The following is a 20,671-nucleotide window of genomic DNA, read 5'->3' on the forward strand; positions in this document are numbered from 1 at the left end:
TTCTCAAAATAAATAAATTAAAAAGTTAGTACTGTACTGTTTTTAAGGGGAAATACGGTCTTTTTTAGAAGAAATACGGTTTTTCTTAGCGACAAAAGTTAGTACCGTTGCTTTTCTATTTTAGAGAAAAGTCAGTACCGTTGGTGTTTGGATCTCTTAGGCAACGTTAGCCCGGCTTAATAATAGGCTTGTTACGGGTCCGGTTTTGAAGGCACAGAACACATATTTAGACACTCGCTTTCTCCTCTCCAGGAGCGGAGCTAGAGAAAAATTACCTGGTGCACCACTTTAAGATTCACACGAAAGTATTTATAAAATTCCGACCCAAATATACTAACAATAATGTGTTTTATAAGTGTTAGGACATGTATCTTAACATAAGAAAAACGTAGCATACAGTAGAGAAACAAGTGATAATTCTGAGGCTTCGAACATTGAGCAACTTTTTTTTTTAGGAAAACGAGCATTGAGCAACTTAACAATGATAAAGTTAGAATTTTTGAAAGAAATAATTAAGTGATGAGGTGGGGGCTTCTCTGCTTTTCGCTAAAAAAAAGTAGAGGCGAAATTTACCAAATCAGAGAATTGGGAAAGAGCGATAATCAACAATTTGATCCCCGGTGGACTTCGCGTGAAGCATCGCGGCGGCTCCGAGCCTCCAGTCGAGTTCTAACTTCTAAGGCGCAACAGTGGACCGTGTCGCTGTGATATGTTGCGCCAGCAGAATTCTTTGATCAAGTTGTAAGGCGCGGCGGCGGAATCACAGGGGAGCGAAATTTAGAAGAAGAGACGACGGACGAGCAGTTAGCGAACAGCCGGCGATTCCGCACGGCGCACGGCACGCAGCAAGGATGGATCGATTCGTTTGCTGTTCCCACCCTCGCTCGTAACAGACCAGCTGCTAGCGAACGACGGAGTGCCCTCCACGAGCCCACGAAAGCAGGCCGCGCGGACGCTCGCCGGGCTTCTGAGACTTCAACGCCTAGGCGGATGGGACTGGTCCCTGGTGCACTCTTCATGCTAATCCCTGGTGCACTAAGTAATTGCAAGGTATAATTAGCAGTAATTTTTTTCTTGACCCTACTGCTTGTGCACCAGGGAGTCACAACGTAGCTCCGCCCCTGCTCCTCTCAAAATAAAAAATAAAAAAATTGGACACTCGCTTTCTGTATTGGTGGGCTTCATATATCCAGGCAAGCTGCCTGGTAGCACGATACTCGTCGCCCGCATCAACGAGGATTCCCCCAGCCCCACGGCGCCGCCGCCGGAACAGCAATGTCCGATCCCTCGCCGCTCGCCTGCGTGCTGGACGGCTTCGTGCGTGTTGGAAAATTAACCAATTTCGAGAATAAAACTTCAATGAACAATTCCAGAATATACATCATGACGAAATTAGCAACTAGCAGATGCGTCTCGAAAATACTAGAAGTATTAAACAGCTCAACGGACAGCAATAGAACTCGCAGATCATAACTAAACAACAGATCGAATCACAATGTACGTACTGTTGCGGTGAAGAGGAAGAAGACGGATCGAGAAGGCAGACGACCCGTGGTTGCAGGGAAGCGAGCAGTCGCGCGGAGCGCTTCCCAAAAACCTTATTCGCCCTCTCCTATACAGAATCACAAAGGCGAAAGGTTCCGGAGACCTGCTCTCCCGATCGTTGGTGCACGCCGACGCTCGGGATGGAGTAGACTACGACGACTGCGCAAAAGCGAGAGACAGGCGAAACCCTAGCGCGGTTGTGTTTCGTTCCGATCAGAGGGACGGGCAGCTGTATATATAGTCACGCAGATATAGGTCGGTTTGGTTTAGGAAACCTGAACCGACTCCACAAAATCTGCACGCGTCCGTAACAGATTTCAAAAATACCTCGCGCGCGTAACAAAAAGATAAGAGGCCCGGCCCCGCACCGACCCGACCCGACACGGCTCGAACTCGAAATCGACATCAATCCACGAAACGCGGCGCGCGTGCCGTGGCGAGGCGAGGCGAGCGGAGGAGGAGTGCGCGTGAGGATTTCCCTTGCTCACTTGCTCAATAGATGAGAAACAACATCCCTTATATGTTGGTCTCACTCACTCTAAACTAGCAAGGTGTGATTATTCTCTTCCCACTCCGCTCATCCCACTTCATGAATGGGCCTTTGAGATTTTTCAGAAATTATTAAAATTGGGCTTGGGCTGATCAGGCCCACAACACAAATTCTAACAGTGCGCACCGACGACGTCGACGCCGATGGCTACAAAGAAAGAGACGTTGACTTGCCCCTGCAGGGGCTCAGAATCCTGAGATCCGTCGAGAAGAAGTTTTTCGTGTTCTCGCATGAGGGCTACGAGACCTTTGAGGCCGACGCTAACGAGCTGGTTCAGAGCATGGACATCAGTGTGGGCCTCGCCGGTGCCCCGCCAGGCGCTCCAGGCCTGTCCTGCGTGGTCCTCCTGTTGGAGATATGCCCTAGAGGCAATCATGTGATGATGTTATTTCCTATATATTCATGAGTTATTGTTATTGTCCTTGAACATCATCACTGATATGTATCAATAAATACGTGATTTGTTTGTGAGACTATGTATTTTATGATGTTATTCTAATGGTCCCTAGTCATTGAGGTTATGCGGACACATAATCTAAACTAGTAATGTGAATCAGTATGATGACTATGTTTCACAAGTCATAGGGCAAGGTGTTGCCGACTGATAGCATGGACTCGACAATGAGATTGTTGAGTCGGACAGACCCGCACTGAGACACAACGAGATGATTGTCATTTGTTAGTCTCAAGTACGATGTATATGCCAGTCCTAGACCTGAGGTCATCGCATGAGCTTGGGATGTGAATTGGCCTACTTAGGGGTTGCCAAACGCTACTCCGTAACTGAGTGGTTATAAAGGTAGCTTTCGGGTTTGCTGAGAAGCATGCTGCGAGTCATGGTTGATCAAGATGGGATTTGCCCCTCCTGTTCGGAGAGATATCTCTGGGCCCTCTCGAGTGATCAGATTCGGAAAGCATGGCCATGCGACTTGGGTTAAGTGTTAACCCGTTCGGGAATCTGTATCACAGGAACGAGAAGAGAGTCGAGCTATCCACAAGGATGACAAGCACTCGCCTTGAGCTCAACACACATATCGTGAGGCAAAAGGAATGTTGCATATAACACATTGTATGGTTCGTCAATATATCTTGTGGTTACTCGGGAGTTGGCACGTGCTGCTAGGCGCCGCTACCAACTATCGACTTGAGTCGGTGCCAGTGGACGAGTAAGGTGTTGCTCGGGCCCGCAGTCCGAGCTCGTAGTCGTGTCCGACTGACCGCGAACCTGAAGGGTCACACGCTTAAGGGGTGGGAACCGAGTTGGATCGGATCCAACTCATATCGGGCTTAGACTCCTAACAGGCCTCAAGTGTTGAGCCCACTAGGGACGTCTATCTAAGCAGAGGAGACCAACCCGTCTAGGGTTACACCAGTACAGACGCAAGTTAGACTCGGCCGTCACACCTCCACGCCCAAAGCCTTGCGATCGGATCTAGCAGTCCGTCGCACGGAGTTCCTCTCTGTACGTGTGGATACCTCGGAGGCGCTGCACCTGTGGCGCTTGGACGAACTGTTCGTGGGATCGGCGAGGAGGAGCAGGCTGTTCGACTACTCGGCATCGATGCGCTACATCGACTCTACTTCCACTACGGGTCTGCGCGTCTAGTGGTAATCTCGTGATCCATTATCTACAGCATTGGTCCGGACGGAAGCGGTAGAAATTTTATTTTGTGCCAGCGTAGCATACCGCGTTCCCCGACACCTCCGAGGCTCAGCTCGTTTGCCGACATCGAAGCCGTTGACAAGAACGTGCTCGTTCTCGAGGCGCAGTTCTGCCGCGAGTTCAACGGGATCGTGTATCTCATCTACGATGCCTTCCAACGCCGCGGACTGTCTGGAGGCTCAAGAGCCACGCCCCCGCGGACTGTCTCGTTCTCGTGCTCAAGGACCTGTGGGAGCTTGTTAGCGACCTGTTTCCTGCTGCTGAAGACGGAGTCGCCGAAGGCGCGTCCGCTAGCGCCCAAGCCAAGAGCGAAGCGTATGAAGTTCACCAACACCAAGTACCCGGCCGACAGGTGGACCAGCTAGTTACAGCCTGCGTGCTGCTACTTAAGGGATGTCCCATTGTAAGCGGTATCCTGTGTGATCACGACAACTTGGGCTCTTCCCTGATGTATCTTCCTCTTTCCCAAACTACCTTCTCTCTGTAACTAGACTCAAATCAAGATTCAATAGAGGAATATCAGAGGGCGTAACAATCTGGTATCAGAGCCATTCCGCTACATCCGTATACTCTGGCGTCGTTGATCCAAACTCGGAAGATGAAAGAGTTGGCGATGGAGGACAACATCAAGGCGTTGTTGCGCGAGTTCGAGGAGATGAAGATTGAGGTTCGGGGTTCCATGGAGGCACTCACCGTCAAGGTGGACGGTCTCTCCTCGTGGAAGCCAGATTTGGATGCGCGATTTGGCGGCCTGCAGCAGACGGTGACTCAGATCCAGGAGCAGCTGCGCACCACCACGACTTCACCGACTGGCGGTTCTTCTCCGTCGACTACAGCGCCTACGGACGGGCCGCCGCCGTCCGGCACGAACAAGGGCAGCATCCTCGGCGTTGCACCTTCAGTGGGGGTGACCCACGGGCAAATCGGCCACGGCGACGTTTTCACTAACGGGGTGTGTGTGTTGGGGAACGCAAGTTTCTCGACACCACCTCCGGTCACGGGTATGACCAATGTCCAGTCCCCTCTGTGTGCTAGTATGGATCTGGCATCTAGGTCTGGTGTTTCTATGGGTCGATTGTTCCAAGGGGTTGGTCAGGGTTCTTCCGCCACTCCCTTTACACAGTTTGATGGCGAGAATCCTTAGCTTTGGCGTTCTCGTTGCGAGCAGTACTTTAGCCTCTACTCGATTCATAGCTCGTACTGGGTTCAGATGGCCACTCTTAATTTCTCGTTGCGAGTAGTTTGGCTTCAGTCGGTATAGAAGAAGATTGTGGGAATTGATTGGGATGGGTTCTGCAATTTGCTCTGCACTAGATTTGGTCGTGATAGGCATCAACTGCTTATTCGTCAGTTTTACACACTCAAGCAAACTAGTACTGTTGCTGATTACATAGAGCGATTTGAGCATATAATGAACCACTTGATGGCTTACTCTGATGCTATTCATCCTCTATATTTTCTCACTCATTTTGTCGAGGGACTTCGAGATGATGTTCGAGCGGTGGTCATGGTTCAGCGTCCTCCTGATTTGGCCGCTGCCTGTGCTCCGGCGGCGTTGCATGAAGAGGTGATTGACAGCATGAGGTGTGATCGTTATCCTCGCATCACGACTGCTGCTCGTGGTAGTGGGCCTCTACCTTTGCCGCCTCCGCCTACTCCTCTCCGCCTTACTGCACCCCCACGTGTTGTTGATTGTGCTACTCAAGATTCCGTTAAATCTGGTCAAGATCTCTCTCGGTTATCCACACTTCGTGATTACCGTCGTGCCAGAGGTTTGTGCTTCAAGTGTGGGGAACGCTGGAGCAAGGATCACGTCTGTCCTTCGACTGTTCAGCTTCATTTTGTTGAGGAATTGTTGGAGTTCATGGGTTTGGATGAAGCTGGTTCTTCTGCATCTTCTAAACAAACTGAGAATGAAGTGGTCATGTCCATATCTCGTCAGGCAGTTACTGGTGGTGACACACCCAAGGCCATTCAGTTGCAGGGTTGGGTGCAGGGCAATCAAGTGTTGATCCTTATTGACTCTGGTAGTACCACGTCTTTCTTGACTCAACATTTGGTACCACGGTTAAGTGGGTTGAAACAACTTCAGCAGGTAACTAAGGTTAAGGTGGCTGGTGGACAGGTGTTATCTTGTTCCCAAGAGTTGCCTGCTTGTTCTTGGTTCACTCAAGGTTATGAGTTTGCAAATACATTCAAAATCCTTCCTCTTGAGGTGTATGATGCTATTTTAGGAATGGATTGGCTTGAAGCCCACAGTCCAATGCAGGTGGACTGGGTTGCTAAGCAATTGCAATTTGACAGGAATGGCCAACAAGTTAATCTGCAGGGTATCAGGCAGCATAACTCTTCATGCCTGTCCATTACTCACTGTCAATACATGGGCATGTGTAAACAAGGTGCTGTTACTCAAACTGTGCAAGTTTATGCGGTTGACGAGTCTGCCTGTTTCTATTCACCCGGCTGTCCAACAGCTCTTGCAACAGTATCAAGCTGTTTTTGCAACACCTACTGAGTTACCACCTCGTAGAGTGTGTGACAATTCGATTCCTCTCATTGATGGTGCACAACCTGTTGAGATAAGGCCCTATAGACACTCTCCTCAAGTGAAGGATAAAATTGAGAAACAAGTGGAGGAAATGTTGCAATCTGGAGTTATCCAGCACAGTACTGGTGCTTTCTCTTCTCCTGCCATTTTAGTGAAGAAGAAAGATGGTACTTGGAGGGTTTGCATTGACTATAGACAGTTGAACTCTCTCACTGTCAAGAGTAAATATCCAGTTCCTGTTATTGATGAACTATTGGATGAACTGTCTAGTGCTCAGTGGTTCTCTAAATTGGACCTTCCGGCTGGTTACCATCAGATCAGGCTGGCCAGTGATGAGGAGCATAAAACAGTTTTTCAGACACATGGTGGTCATTATGAATACAAGGTCATGTCCTTTGGCTTGGTAGGTGCTCCAGCAACGTTTCAAAAGGCTATGAATGATACTCTCAAGACGTTGCTCAAAAAATGCACTATTGTTTTCTTTGATGACATCTTAGTGTACAACCCCACATTGGAACAACATTTGGTCGACCTTGCTGCAGTTCTGCAATTGCTTCAAACTCATCAGTGGCAGGTGAAGCTATCCAAGTGTTCTTTTGCCCAACATGAATTATCTTATCTTGGTCATGTCATTAGTGCACAAGGTGTTTCCACTGAAGATAGCAAAATTTCTATTATCAGACAATGGCCTGTTCCTCAAAATGTCAAGGAATTGAGAAGTTTCTTGGGTATGGATGGTTATTATAGAAAGTTTGTTCAACATTTTGGAATCATCGCCAAACCACTCACCAACCTTCTAAAGAAGCACCAGCAATTTCTTTGGACCAGTGAGTCTGCTACTGCTTTTGAGACTTTGAAGACCAGATTGATCACTGCACCAGTGCTGGCTCTTCCCAATTTTGCTAAAACTTTTGTCATCGAGGCTGATGCATGTGACCATGGCATAGGAGCTGTGCTTTTACAAGATGGTCACCCTCTTGCCTACCTAAGCAAGTATTTGGGGCCAAAGAACAGAGGACTATCTACTTATGAGAAAGAATACCTGGCTATTCTTATGGCAGTTGACCATTGGCGACCATATCTCCTTCATGATGAATTCATCATTAAAACTGATCAACGCAGTTTGGTTCATTTAGGTGACCAACGATTGAACACCCCATTGCAGCAGAAAGTGTTTACCAAATTACTGGGTCTTCGTTACAAAATCTGTTACAAGCAAGGCATTACCAATTCTGTTGCTGACGCCTTGTCTCGCTGTGTCCCAGCTTCAGATTCTCAGACTTATGCTATTATTGTTTGTCAACCTGTGTGGTTAGAGGAAGTGATCATAGGTTATAAGTCTGATCCCCATGCTCAACAGTTAGTGGCTGACCTCACAGTTTCTCCTTCTACTGTGGGTTCCTTTACACTTGAGCAGGGTGTCCTTAAGTCCAAGGGCAGAGTCTGGCTTGGATCCAATGTGTCTGTTCAACACAAGGTCCTATTGGCACTACATGATAGTTCTACTGGTGGGCATTATGGGTTTCCAGTGACCTACCGGCGTATCAAGCAACTCTTTGCTTGGCCACGCATGAAGGCTGACATTAAAGCGTATGTTCAGAGTTGTGTTGTTTGTCAGCAAGCTAAGCCAGAGCATGTGAAGTATCCTGGCTTGCTTCAGCCCTTACCAGTGCCTCGTAGTTCATGGGAAACTGTGTCAATGGACTTCATTGAAGGCCTTCCTAAGTCTGGCAGGTATGATTGTATTTTGGTGGTGGTTGATAAGTTCTCTCGTTACAGTCATTTCATTCCCTTAGCTCATCCGTTCTCGGCTGCTCAAGTTGCTGTTGCTTTTGTGGATCAAGTGTATCGGCTTCATGGTCTCCCAATGTCCATTATCTCTGACCGTGATCGCATTTTTACTAGCAAATTTTGGCAAGAGCTGTTTAAGCTGATTGGTACTGAACTTCGTATGAGCACTACATACCACCCACAGACGGATGGACAGACCGAACGTGCACTACAACACAAATGTCTTGTAGAGACATTTTCGTTGAGGCAATATACTCTTTCTCTCTACCTAGAGAAAATTTTGAGACAGAGTTTCATGTAGAGGCAGTCTATGAGGCGTTATGGATAATGTCATAAAGATAGAGACATTATGGTGTAGAGACATTTTTTGAGGCATTTAATAAATTGTCACAAGACTCATATAGAGACATGGTTTTGAGATACTTGATGAAATGACCTTACGGTATGGTTAGAGACACTATTTGAGAGATATTTTATGTTGTGTAGAGACATTCTTAGCAAGTTTGAGACATGTAGCAGACTACTCATAATAATTTCATTAGAAGTATAAGCAAGAAATGGTATCAGGTTGAGATGGTTAGGTGAGTGTGTAGTTTTCCTTAAGGTCTTGAGTTCGAGGATTGGTTTCAACGTAATTTTTTCAATGTATATTTTCTAACACATGAGTATAGAGACACAATTTAATGTCTTTACAAAATGTCGCATTGAATGTAGAGACAATATAGTATCTCTATGAAATGTCTAAAAAGTATAGAGACACAATGCAATGTCTTTACTAAATGTCGTATTGAACGTACAGACGGTATAGTGTCTCTATGCAATGTCTAAAACAATAGAGACGTTTTATTAGTGTCTCATCACACATAGCGACACTGTCCGTAGTGGCAGTTTTGTGGCATTGTACCAAGTGTGTCTAAAGTTATGTAGAGACAATTATAGTGTCTCTACAAACCAAAAATAATGTCTCTACGGGCTATTTCTCTTGTAGTGGTGTCAACCAATGCCTTGAAACTTATCTCCGCTGTTTTGTCCATGCTTGTCCTAAGAAATGGATTCAGTGGTTAGCATTGGCTGAGTTCTGGTACAATGTCAGCTTTCATTCTACTCTGGGCACTTCACCCTTTCATGTATTATATGGCCATGAACCAAGGCATTGGGGAGTCACTGCTACTGACAATTGTTCTGTTCCCGATCTTCAGTCATGGTTAACAGAACGTAATCAGATGACAGTTTTGCTTCGGCAACATCTCAATCGGGCTCAGCAGCGTATGAAGGCACAGGCTGATAAAAACAGAACTGAGCGTTCTTTTGAAGTGGGTGATATGGTTTTCCTCAAGCTGCAGCCCTACATTCAGTCCTCTATTGCTCCTCGTGCTAATCATAAGCTTCTCTTCAAGTACTATGGCCCCTACCCTGTCCTGGCTAAAGTGGGCACTCGAGCTTATCGTTTGGAGTTACCTTCGGAGTCCTCTGTGCATCCTGTTTTCCATGTCTCTCAGCTTCGCCAGTTTGTTCGACCTTCGGTCCAGGTACAATCTGATCTGCCTTCTGATCTTGCTGCATATTCTGTGCCTGTTGAGATTCTGGACAGTAGCTGGCATAAAAAGGGAAAAAAAAGTGATCGAGCAATTCCTTGTTCACTGGACAGGCACTCTGTGTGGAGGACGCTCTCTGGGAAGATGTTGAAGATCTGCGTGCTTGTTTCCCTGGAGCACTGGCTTGGGGACAAGCCATTTTTCAAAGGCAGGGGACTATTAGCGACCCGTTTCCTGCTGCTGAAGACGGAGTCGCTGAAGGCGCGTCCGCTACTGCATCCGTGCCCAAGCCAAGAGGGAAGCGTATGAAGTTCGCCAACACCAAGTACCCGGCCGACAGGTGGACCAGCTAGTTACAGCATGCGTGCTGCTACTTAAGGGCTGTCGCCCATTGTAAGCGGTATCCTGTGTGATCACGGCAACTTGGCCTCTTCCCTGATCTATCTTCCTCTTTCCCAAACTACCTTCTCTTTGTAACTAGACTCAAATCAAGATTCAATAGAGGTATATCAGAGGGCGTAACAGAGCTCGACGGGTTCAAGGACGACCTGCCAAAGGATTTGACGCCCATGCAACCCCTCCTGAGCACGGACGATGAGGATGTCGTCTACTTTGTGCTCGGTGAGTGCAGCTTCAGAGACCGGCGGAAGTTTCTCGTGGGTGATCCATCGGCACTACTTGCTTGCTGTTGACATGCGGAACAAGATTATCCAAGGCTCCATACATCTCGCGGACTGTTTCAGAGACCCCCACACACACAGCCTTGTCTCTTACGATTTCAATAGCTTTCTCTGTAAAGCTCAGCTGGAATCCCATGATGATGGAGGCGATGAATTACCAGATGTCCTTGACTCGACCTATGCCATGAAGAAACAGAGATGCTGATGATGGTAGCGCGCTATTGAAGATCAACTGCGCCTTTGTCAGAGACAATATTTGTTAGGTGTCTTGTGTTAGTCTGTCATCTGTTTCTTAGTACTAATGGTTAATGCTTTGCTGTCTAGTTACCGAGACATTGTTGAATGGTTAATGCTTTTCTGTCTTGTGTCGTGCTATCTTGGCCCTTAATTTCTTATTCCGTATTATATTCGCAAACGTATTGTAGTCTCGTAAAAGTTATTTCAGATCCATAACAAATGTCTGATCAGATTTAACTAAATTTTATACTCCCTCGGTCCAGAAAATTTTTATACAGAGTACTAAGTTAGTATAAAATTTGAGACACTTATTATGAATCGGAGGGAGTACTGTATTATGTTTCTTAGTCCTTGGATGCTGCAGTTGATGGCAGTTATTACAAGAAGGTTAGTATTCTTGTGGTGTTACAATGTGCTAGCTTTAGTTGGTATCTTACTATTTTGTTTCTATACCCGAGATGTCTGTCGTGATTATTAGAGTAAAATAGATCAATAGTCCATAAACTCGGAGTGGATGAACACTTTAGTCCAGGAATTCAGAAAATGCATATGTAACACCCTCAACTGGAACTAGTGATACAGTTTAGTCCAATAATGGTCCGGAAGAAGTAAAATTCAGCCACGGCCAGATTTACCCCTTTCGAACCATTTTTTTACTAAACTACATCATTAATCCTAATTTAGGGTGTTATGTCTGCGTTTCTGAATTCTTGGACTAAAATGTTCATTCGCTCCAAGTTTATGTACTAGTAGTGTATTTTAATCTAATTAGTATGTTTTATGCCATGTATGATTTTTTTTATTCTGTTTGACTAGCTAATCAGTTATTTGTTGCTTGGTTCAATCTTGATGCATAATCATGGTAAGTTGATTTGATTCAATTATGTTGTGTATTAGAAGCTAGAACTCACTTGAATTTATTATTTCACTATCCATTCTTCCTTTGTTTTTGGACAATGTTTTATAATTTAATAGGTTACTGCATTATTAATTTGTAGTCAAATTCCTGGTTGTGAAGACTTATTTTATTGCAATATATGCGTACTGTTTTCTTTAGCCATCCTGTTACTCTTTGTAATTGAGAATGCACGTAACTCCATATTGCTTCATACGTTTGTTTGGCAAATTAAAATTAATTTTGTTTGACTTTGTGTATTAAAATAAAACTCTTATATGAGCCGGGACATAAATCCTACGTGATAACGACTAAATTAATATTTCTTGAGATTGGTCAACATGCCAACAAGGCGTCGGTCAAAGGAGCCCTAACCTCGTTACTTGGGAACCCTCGTTCGGCCCAAGTCCGAGGCCGTCCTTTTGATCTCTCGCTAACGATTTCCTCGAAGCCTCTCCTAACATAGGAGTAAGTTGTACTGGCAGAGTCGACCGAACCTATTGTCGGGGGATGACTCCGGATAGGGTCATGATGACACATAATGCCGACTAAGCAAGAGCAGGACCGGCGTAAGTGAATTGGCCGTCATTCATAAGCCGACTTTCTAACAGGTCGGCATACCAAAAGTATGCCGACATCGTTATCTTGTCTCATGTGATTGCAGGACAAGTAAAAGCTATCTTATCTCGGCTGGAGCCGGGATATGCCAACGGTCTTATCCTGATCTTACGGTCTAAAGTAAAGCTACGCTCCTTTGATGACGGAAAAGCAGTCGTTGCTCACGTCGCTGTGTCGGACGACTGCACAATGACGCGCCGTAGAAGGATAGTGACGATAGCCGGAGCATGGCTACAGTGCGCGCCGTCTCACAGTACGAAAAGCACAAAGCTACGTTGTCCCCTCCTGGACAATTCGGAGGGAACCACGGGTAGACCCGGCGGGCCCGGAGTGGTTAGGGTTCCCCCTTGCCCCACTTGTCTGTGCAACGTGCTTAGCCTATAAATAGAGGCTTCACCCCTCCTGCGAGAGGGGTTCCTCCATTGAGTACTAGTTACTTCTTCTTCTTCTTCTTCTTCTTCTTCTTCTTCTTCTTCTTCTTCTTCTTCTTCTTCTTCTTCTTCTTCTCCTCCTCCTTCCTCTCAACACAGCTCTAGGACCACCATTGTAGTTCTTGTGTATTTCTGATAATACAAGCTAAGCAGGAGTAGGAGATTTACCTCTACAAGAGGACTCCGAACCTGGGTAAACACCGTGTCTTCTCTACGTTGTGTGTAGTTTCACTACACCATCCCTCCTCCGGATCCTCCATCGGCCCCAAGTTAAGCCATCCTATGGCATCTGCCGTGACACCACCACCACACATATTCAAAAATATCGACATGTCAGTTTGTCCAAGTGCACGACGACCTTCGCTATAAGGCCGGCATACACGCCCTACTTTTACGCACTTGGGTCATCGAGTTTTGGCACCCCTTACTCCGGAGCCTGGATTGCACACGTAGTAGCCATAGTAGGGAAAGCGGCGAAGGAGGGCCAGGCCATGGCAGGGCTTTGTATGAACCTCAAGGGGCCACTTGGGCTTGTCCAAGTGTGGGAATGGGAGGACGCCTGTCAGCTGCTCCACCAGGCCGTTGGCGGGACGCCATGCGTGGAACCGGCGCCGTGCTGTTGTGAAGAAGAGTTTTTTTTTGGGGGGGTGGGGGGCATGGTAGAGGTCGTCGCCGGTTGATCAGATTCATTGGCTTGGTGCAGGTGGAGCTTGACGAAGGAGGTCTACGTGAGCACGGCGGCCCACCTGCAAGAAAGGCAGTGGCAGCGGCCCACCGACTTTGCCGGCAGCCGAGTGAAGATCTCCACAAGCATGTCATCTGGTAGCATCGTCGAGACGTCATGCTTCTTGCTCCACTTGGTCCTCCAAGTCGTCGGTGTTTGCAGCATGTCGTCGTCGTCGTCTCTCTCTCTGGGTGGTCGTCTTTGTTTTAGCCTTCGGGCCTATTTGCCACCGTGGACTCATCGAATTATATAGGCTAGGATCGTTGGTGGTACTCAAACGTGTCCTAGGTCGAATCGGATACAGAGTCGATCGATCAAACATCTTTCCGAACTGAGAATTTTTCAGCCAGTTTGGGTGGCGCATCCGTCGGTTTGAGTGCAAAAGAAATGTTCTTGTTCGTCTTTATTCCCTTGTAATATGTTGTAGTAAAAGAAATCACATATATGGGCCGGTCAATATTTTCCTACTCCGGTCAACATGCCAATAGGGCCTAGGTCAAGCATAGATATCACCGACCGGAGAAGTCAAACAAGTCAATTCTTCATGCCCTGGTCAAATGACTGAATGACCTAAAAGAAAAAGGAAAAAGAAAACGAAAAAAATAGGAGGTTAAAAGTAAAAGGCCAAATGATTGAGGAATAAGGCTTCTACGTTTTCCACTTGGTATACATAAAAGTACTAATGCTCTAAATTTACCATCTGGCCCCCAAGTTCTCTCTCCCCTAAGGGTGGTTATAAAATTTTATCATGTACCTCTAGCCTATATAAAACTCTCCATGGGTTTTGTATCATTCACTCTCAACTTGAATAAACTCACAGGAGAGGACTAGAATCCCAAAAAGATTCTAGTTTTGAGATTCTAGGAAGACACGTTTGCCCCGGACTCAAAAAAGGGATCGGGTTAGAGTGCAGACGGTATCCTAACCTTGTCGTTCGGTCGAGTTCGAGACGGCTCCGAAGGATCTCTCGCTAAGTGATTCGAAAAAACGCGTTTGGTCCATTAGCTTTTTCATTTGTGGATCAACCCTTTTGTTCCTTCTCTACTTAAATTCTTCAAGGCTATGAAACTTGGCAAATAAAATGAATAAACATCAACCGTTTTGTTCCTTCTCTACTTAAAATGAACGACGCAAGCATAAAGCTGCCGCTTTTTGGACACCGCTGCCCGCTGGTGTGCAGCAATACACAACGAATAATTATTTGTTCTTATAACCATTCCGGTGAGTAACATATCAGTTATCATTCATAAGGATCAATGGATGTAAACAAACAACCAGAGCTCATCCACATTTGCAGCTCCACGTTGCAAAATTTTCGTGGAACAAAAGAGGATATAGCACGAACCAAGAGGAATTTTGCAATATAAACCGGGCATGCACGCACAGACCGCAGAGCAAATCTACAAAGTGGGCTCGAAATTATAGTAATCAACAGCGACTGTGTACCGGCCCGCCGTCGTACCGGAGTTGCAGTTCCTGCAACCGCTCCGGCGGCCAAGCCCCAACATAGCCCTCCCATATAATACTAATAAATACCGCAGCTAGTCTCTGTACGTATCTACGTAGCACCAACTGTGTCATCCGTATCTACGCCGTCTGTATGGATATATGTGACGAAAAAGCAATGGTGTATCTCTGTGCCCTCCAACTGAACTCCCCCTGCAAATTATTCACAGGCCGATATGTCCATTCTCTTTTATGTTGTCCTCGTCATCAGTTTGACGCCCGACAGATCGCCGCCGAACTCTTCGAGCACCACCAGCAGGTTCCCGCTGGGGTTGAGCCATGACCGTGGCACGTGGTACCATCTTTGGGAGATGTCGCCGCAGTTGGTCTGGCACTTGGTCTCGCTGTAGGTGCCCGTGTAGCTGCAGCTGCCGCAGCTGCCGGAGGCCTTGTACGACCAGTACCTGCCGGCGTTCCGCCCGTTCACCCAGATCTGGCCCTTGCCCATGCTGCCCATGTCCAGGGCCACCGGAGCGCCGCCCGCCGGCGCGCTGAAGTAGGCCTGCAGATCACAATATTCGCACCATTTTCTGAACTGTAATGTAAAGTGCCAGTCAATAAAAACGGCAATGCTGTGTGGGGGTTTCGGCTCTGACCTTGTGCCATGTCAGCGGCTGTGCGCCGTTGGCGCTGCCCCATTCGACGGACGAGCTCCCGGTGATGGAGTGCACGCCCAGCGACTCGCCTTTCAGCCCGATCTGCGACGCCAGGTAAATTGAGATCAGAGCACTGTGCTCCTAGAATGTCCTTATTACATTTCTGGGTTCGTTGTGACAAAAATGTGGTGTACCTGGTATGTCCATTTCTGGTTGCTCAGGTCCCTCTTCCCCTGGTTCAGCCCTGACAGCGTCACCGGGCCAAGAACGCCCACGTTCCAGTTCTCGTAATGGGTCCCTTGGTTCTGCAAACGCAGCCACAAGAGATCGCATATATAAGCTACAAAATTCTCTGAAATCACTTTGGATCAGCTAGCACTCTGAATTCGTGTTGTGATCAGCTTACCGCGAGGCCGACTGCGGAGCTCAGGATGGAGATCTTGTTGCTGCCTTGCCACATCTTCACGTACTTGCTGTACGACAGCTTCGGGCTGTCGTAACCGCCGTAGCCGGCGCCTGCGACACGAACACGAAGAATCCATCCATCAGTTAAAACAATCCAGCCTTGATATGAATGATACCAAGACGCATCTCTGAGAAGAAGGGAAAAAAAGGATTAATTCTTCAGTCTGTACCGTATGATTGCCCGTTGACGAACACCTGCAGGGTGTGCCCGGCGGAGTTGATGGTGAGCTGCGGCCACTGTCCGGACTTCAAGAACTGCTCGCTCGAGTCGATGTTCACGCTGCGACGACATCAACATTCAGAGATCAAATGGTTTCAGACAGAAATGGGAGGAGTTCAGGGAGTGTGATCAGTCATGGGGTTCACTCACTAGGTGGTGTACCACAGGAAGTCGGACTTGTCCCAGGTCATGCTGAGCTGCTCCACCAGGCCGTCCTTGGTGAAGGCGCTGTCGTCCAGCGAGTTGGTGTCCTCGCTGTACGACTGCCACGAGAAACCCCCCGCCGGGTTCATCTTCGCCGGCGCCGACGGCTCCTTCACCTGCACATCGCCAGGGATGATAATGTTAGTCGTTCAGGCTGGCTGGTGTTTGTGTTTTCAGAGTTTTTTCTCCTTCCATTTTTGTCGTACCGTGGCCGTGTTGTAGACGGCGGTCTTGCAGTCCGGCAGGATGCTGATGGACCAGGCCGGGAGCTCGTACCGCCGGCCGTTGTAGACGACCTTCGCCGGGGAGCTCGTGTGGTAGTTGGACAGGAACGCCGCGCAGGCTCCGGTGCTCGACTTGAACACGTAGGCCTGAACACACATTTTGATCACCCAACGGTCAGCAACCTTATAATATGACTTACGAGTAGATTTTGCCCAGGGATGTATGTAAATAAATCCGAGATTAAACCTTCTCGTAATTCCCGATGGACTGGATCGTGGGGTCGCCGGAGACCATCGCCGGCTCTGCCTGCTTGATGGCCTTGTGAAGGTCCCTCAGGTGACCCCATTTCGGCTGCCTAAGCAGACCTGCATATACCAACAATGTCTTCAGATCATCAGAGCAGAGGACCGATGTCTCGATGCAAGGACGTAATGCCATTGATTTGTCATCGCAGGACTGTCATGTACCGTATTCGTCGATCGGCGCGTCGTAGTCGTAGCTCGTCGCGATGAAGGGGCCACCGGCGGTCCGGTCGAAGTTCGTGCCTCCATGGTACTGAAACAAGGGTGCACCATGTCAGAATTTGTGTCCAACACATTTACTGATCAAGCGGAGCTGGTGACCCGGCCGGGCGGCCATGTGGTTGCATAGCCCTCGGTGCCTCACCATGTAGTAGTTGACGAAAGAGCCGCCCTTCTGGACGAACCTCGCCACGGCGAAGGCCAGGTCCTCCACCGGCCGGTGCGGCACCGCGCCGCCGAAAGCCGTAAACCTTACATATATAAATCGATCGTGTCAACAATGTCGTGACATTCTTGTGGTTAATTTTGGCTCATCAGGAATGCAAGCTTACCAGCCGCTCCAGGCCTCGGTCCACATGTTGGGCTTGCCGTTGGAGTTCGGGGTGAAGTAGTCGCAGTAAAAGCCATTGCAGGTGTTTATCTGCCGCGGTCATCATCATTGGGCAAGGCAAAAAAAAGTTAACACAAGATCGAACAAAAAGGGAAACGGTCGATCTTAAAAGGAGAAAGAACAAATAAGCATAAATAATGTAGATTGGTGCCACTGCCAGCGAGCAAAGTTGGCAGCTGTGCTGGAAAGGCGGCAGTGATCAGTGATTGTGATGTCCTAACGGAAGCATGTGGGCGAGTGCGAGAGAAGCCAGGTGGTTAAATTTGTTGGTACTAGTTGTGCCAGTACTGTTTCCATTTTTGCTGGTTGAGAAGGTTTACCACGGGGTCGGGGGCGTCGTCCTGCTTGCACATGACCCAGGGCACGCCGGCGCCGGTGGCGACGGCCATCTTGGCGGCCCAGTTGGCGTAGGGCTTGGCGCCGCCGCCCATGACCGACTCCATGGGCCCGTACTCGTTCTCCACCTGGGCCAGGATGATGGGCCCGCCCTGCCACTCGAAGAGGCCCTCCGACTTCATCATCGACACGATCTTCTCCACGAACGTCTGCATCGCCGCCTGCCGCCCACAACGCCGCCGTCAAATTCATTCAAACAAAAAAAAAATCCAAATTTTGTGCAACAGTGGAAAACAAAACGTTGCATCTCTGGTTAATCTCTTGGTGGGTACCTTGAAGGGGCCGTTGTCAGTCCGGAAGCTGATGCCGGGCACATACTTGAGCCAGACAGGGAATCCACTGCAAACAGCACCCAAAACAGAACCAAGTTACTTTACCAAGGAAGGAATTGAAGTATCAAGAATGGATGAACTGTTGCATTGGGGAGATTGCTCACCCGAAGTTCCACTCGGCGCAGACGTAGGGGCCGATGCGGAGGTGGACGTAGAGGCCGGCCTGCTTGGCGAGCTTGACGAAGCGGACGAGGTCGTAGCGGTCGCCGAAGTAGTACTGCCCCTGCACCGGCTCGTGCCCGTTCCAGAACACGTAGGTCTGGATCACGTCCAGCCCGCCGTCCTTGGCCTTCTGGATCAGGTCCGGCCACATCTGCTCCAACGTCCGTCCACCAATGCACAAAAGGATCACATTTATCGTCCATTTCATACCAGAATTGAAGCTTCATGTCATCGGGTGTCAGTGTGTCTATGTACCTCGGGGGTGCTGCGTGGGTAGTGGATGGAGCCGGACATGAGGATGCGGCGCTGGCCATTGATGACGATGGCCTTGTGGTCGTAGGACACGGCGGCATTGGCCGGGGACGCGAAGACAGCGGCAGCCGCCACGAGCAGCACGAGCAGCAAGACGCCGCCGGACATGGTGCCCAGCTTGGGGAGTTGGGGGCCGCCTGGGGCCCGGCTCTGTTCTTCTCTCTCGGCCTATCTATCTCTCTCTGCTCCCAGTGTGTGAACTGGCTCAAATTGTTGGCTTCCTGGAGAGGCAAGCAACGGAGGAGAAGAGTGATGGGAGAGGAGGGAAGGTGTGGTGTTGTGGGGCTTATATGTGATGCCGCTGCAGACGAGTTTACCAATTGGCCGGCTCGGGCTGGCCAGGAAGGCGGGCGGACGGACGGCGCCGGTGCCCGGTGGGAACGTGTTCTTGATTTTTGGAATCTTTTTGGCTTGTTTAACTGCTCCCCTTTGATCTTTTCCCCTCTCTTTTGGATTACTCGATGTTGTTTACCGCCCCGGAAGAGTAGAAGTGGGGAGAATAAGATGAGGCTGTGAAGCGGAAAGCAGAGGAGGCGTGCCCTGATGCTGCCCGGGAGCAGGGAGGGAAAAGGAGCCCTGGAATGGATTCGATGTCAGGGCTGAGAGAAGTGGAGCCCACAGGTCATGGGTTAATTGTTTTTTATTTTTGGCTCATTTTCCCACTTGATTTGGTTCTTAATTAAAGTTTGCGGTGCATGCCATATCATCCCAGCTTGTTGGCCTCGTCGCAGCAATTACATGCTCAGATGGACGCCGCTCATGAGCGGTTTATGAATGCAATTGGTGGTTGAAGCAGTTGGTACTCACTCTCCGGATGAAGTCTCTTCTGCAAAGCAAAGGTTGGAGTTGGAAGGCATTTAATTAGCATGGGGTCGGCAAAATCTAAAGCACTTTAGACCATCGTTCATTTGAGGGCAATCTGACATCTGTGCACTTTTGTTTTTGAGGTACGGAGTCCCAGCGACGTTTCTCTGAATTTGGTGAGGCCAAGCTTAGATTGTCCCAAACTTATTTAAGAGTTTGATGTTGAAAGGTTGAGGACGTACATGCTTGATTGATAAGTCATGAAATGCTCAAATAAAAAGAGGTAAATGCGGACATTTTTGTGGTAAAAGCGCCTACGTGTATCTATTACACAAACCTATCATGCCGACAAAAAAAAGAGTATTTCTATGCCGAGCACGGTGTGTTGGGCTCCCTGGCTCTAGTAAGCCTGTTTTAGAAGAATAATCAAAAATCACATTTTTAAGTTTCAAATTTCTGAGAAAATGTACATGCACATATAAGGGAATGTTATATGCCCGTAAATTTTCATTACAAAATATTATTAATTGTGACCTACAGAAAAAAATCATAGATTTTTAATAGATTTATATACTACTCCCTTAGTCCCATAAAACTAGGATAAGAATTATGGAACGGAGGGAATACTATTCTAGATCTACAAATTATGATTTTCCACATATCACAAATTAAGGTATTTTTTGATGAAATTTTCGGGCTCCATGAAACCCAAGCTCCAAAACCAGATTCAGATTCCAAAATACTCACATATGTATGGCATATCTTACACTGAACTAAAGCACACGGTCAATCTTGTTATGTGCTACTATATGCTATAGACCCCATATATGCACTGCTCGGTCAGCAAGCCAGCACACGCATGGCGCGCAAAACTGTTTTTCTGGTTGACAAACGGTGCACGGAAGAATTACCATCCATCGAACCCCAAAGCGGCGCGCTTCTTAAAGGGAAGGGTGCAACAACTCTGAACCAACTCCACGACCTCTTCGCAGGAACTAGAAAAAACGAGAGGTGAAACTGAGCTTTCAGAAAAACGAAAAGGCGAACTGAACACCGTATCCAATTACTACCTGAACGGAAGAAACAACAAGAAAAGCACTCGTCCCATGCTGCGAAAAGAGCGCTGTTTCCGGTTCCCTGATCGGCTCTACGAGAACACCAATCGGTGCAACCGAAGTGCGTGTGCGTCCATCTCCGGATGCCCAAATGCCAGAACGAGGAATGCGTGTGCGCGTTACTGCAAGAAAGAAAAAATAATAATCGCAGATGGGGTTTCTGGAAGCAGCAGACCCACGAGCAAATACTCGTTTCGTTTCATAA

At 48.0% G+C, this 20,671-nt stretch overlaps 1 protein-coding gene and 1 long non-coding RNA gene across 2 annotated transcripts; one reads left to right on the top strand and one right to left on the bottom strand.

The window, feature by feature from the left end:
• Window positions 1–14,480: 14,480 nt before the first annotated feature.
• LOC100832421 (beta-galactosidase 9) lies at window positions 14,481–18,964 on the bottom strand. Its single transcript, XM_003563670.4, has 15 exons — window positions 18,491–18,964; window positions 18,178–18,386; window positions 18,014–18,080; window positions 17,666–17,902; window positions 17,287–17,375; window positions 17,100–17,205; window positions 16,901–16,988; window positions 16,680–16,798; window positions 16,415–16,579; window positions 16,155–16,324; window positions 15,955–16,064; window positions 15,726–15,835; window positions 15,514–15,624; window positions 15,320–15,421; window positions 14,481–15,225 (listed from the first exon to the last, which is right to left on the bottom strand). The coding sequence occupies exons 1-15, from the start codon at window positions 18,653–18,655 to the stop codon at window positions 14,914–14,916; spliced, it is 2,160 nt and encodes a 719-aa protein (XP_003563718.1). The 5' UTR covers window positions 18,656–18,964; the 3' UTR covers window positions 14,481–14,913.
• LOC112272034 lies at window positions 18,964–19,626 on the top strand. The gene is made up of 3 exons (XR_002965713.1): window positions 18,964–19,168; window positions 19,260–19,386; window positions 19,495–19,626. It is a non-coding gene; the product is annotated as an uncharacterized LOC112272034 (long non-coding RNA).
• Window positions 19,627–20,671: the final 1,045 nt, after the last annotated feature.

This window comes from Brachypodium distachyon, chromosome 1 (assembly GCF_000005505.3).
Source record: "Brachypodium distachyon strain Bd21 chromosome 1, Brachypodium_distachyon_v3.0, whole genome shotgun sequence".
NCBI lineage: Eukaryota > Viridiplantae > Streptophyta > Magnoliopsida > Poales > Poaceae > Brachypodium > Brachypodium distachyon.

Bases quoted from the DNA above. Each gene is read 5' to 3' on its own strand.
- LOC100832421 (XM_003563670.4), bottom strand. From the start codon at position 18,655: ATGTCCGGCGGCGTCTTGCTGCTCGTGCTGCTCGTGGCGGCTGCCGCT. The intron at 18,081-18,177 runs GTGAGCAATCTC...TGCTGTTTGCAG, and splicing joins TGCGCCGAGTGGAACTTCGG to TGGATTCCCTGTCTGGCTCA. The intron at 15,226-15,319 runs GTCAGAGCCGAA...TGTGATCTGCAG, and splicing joins AGCCGCTGACATGGCACAAG to GCCTACTTCAGCGCGCCGGC.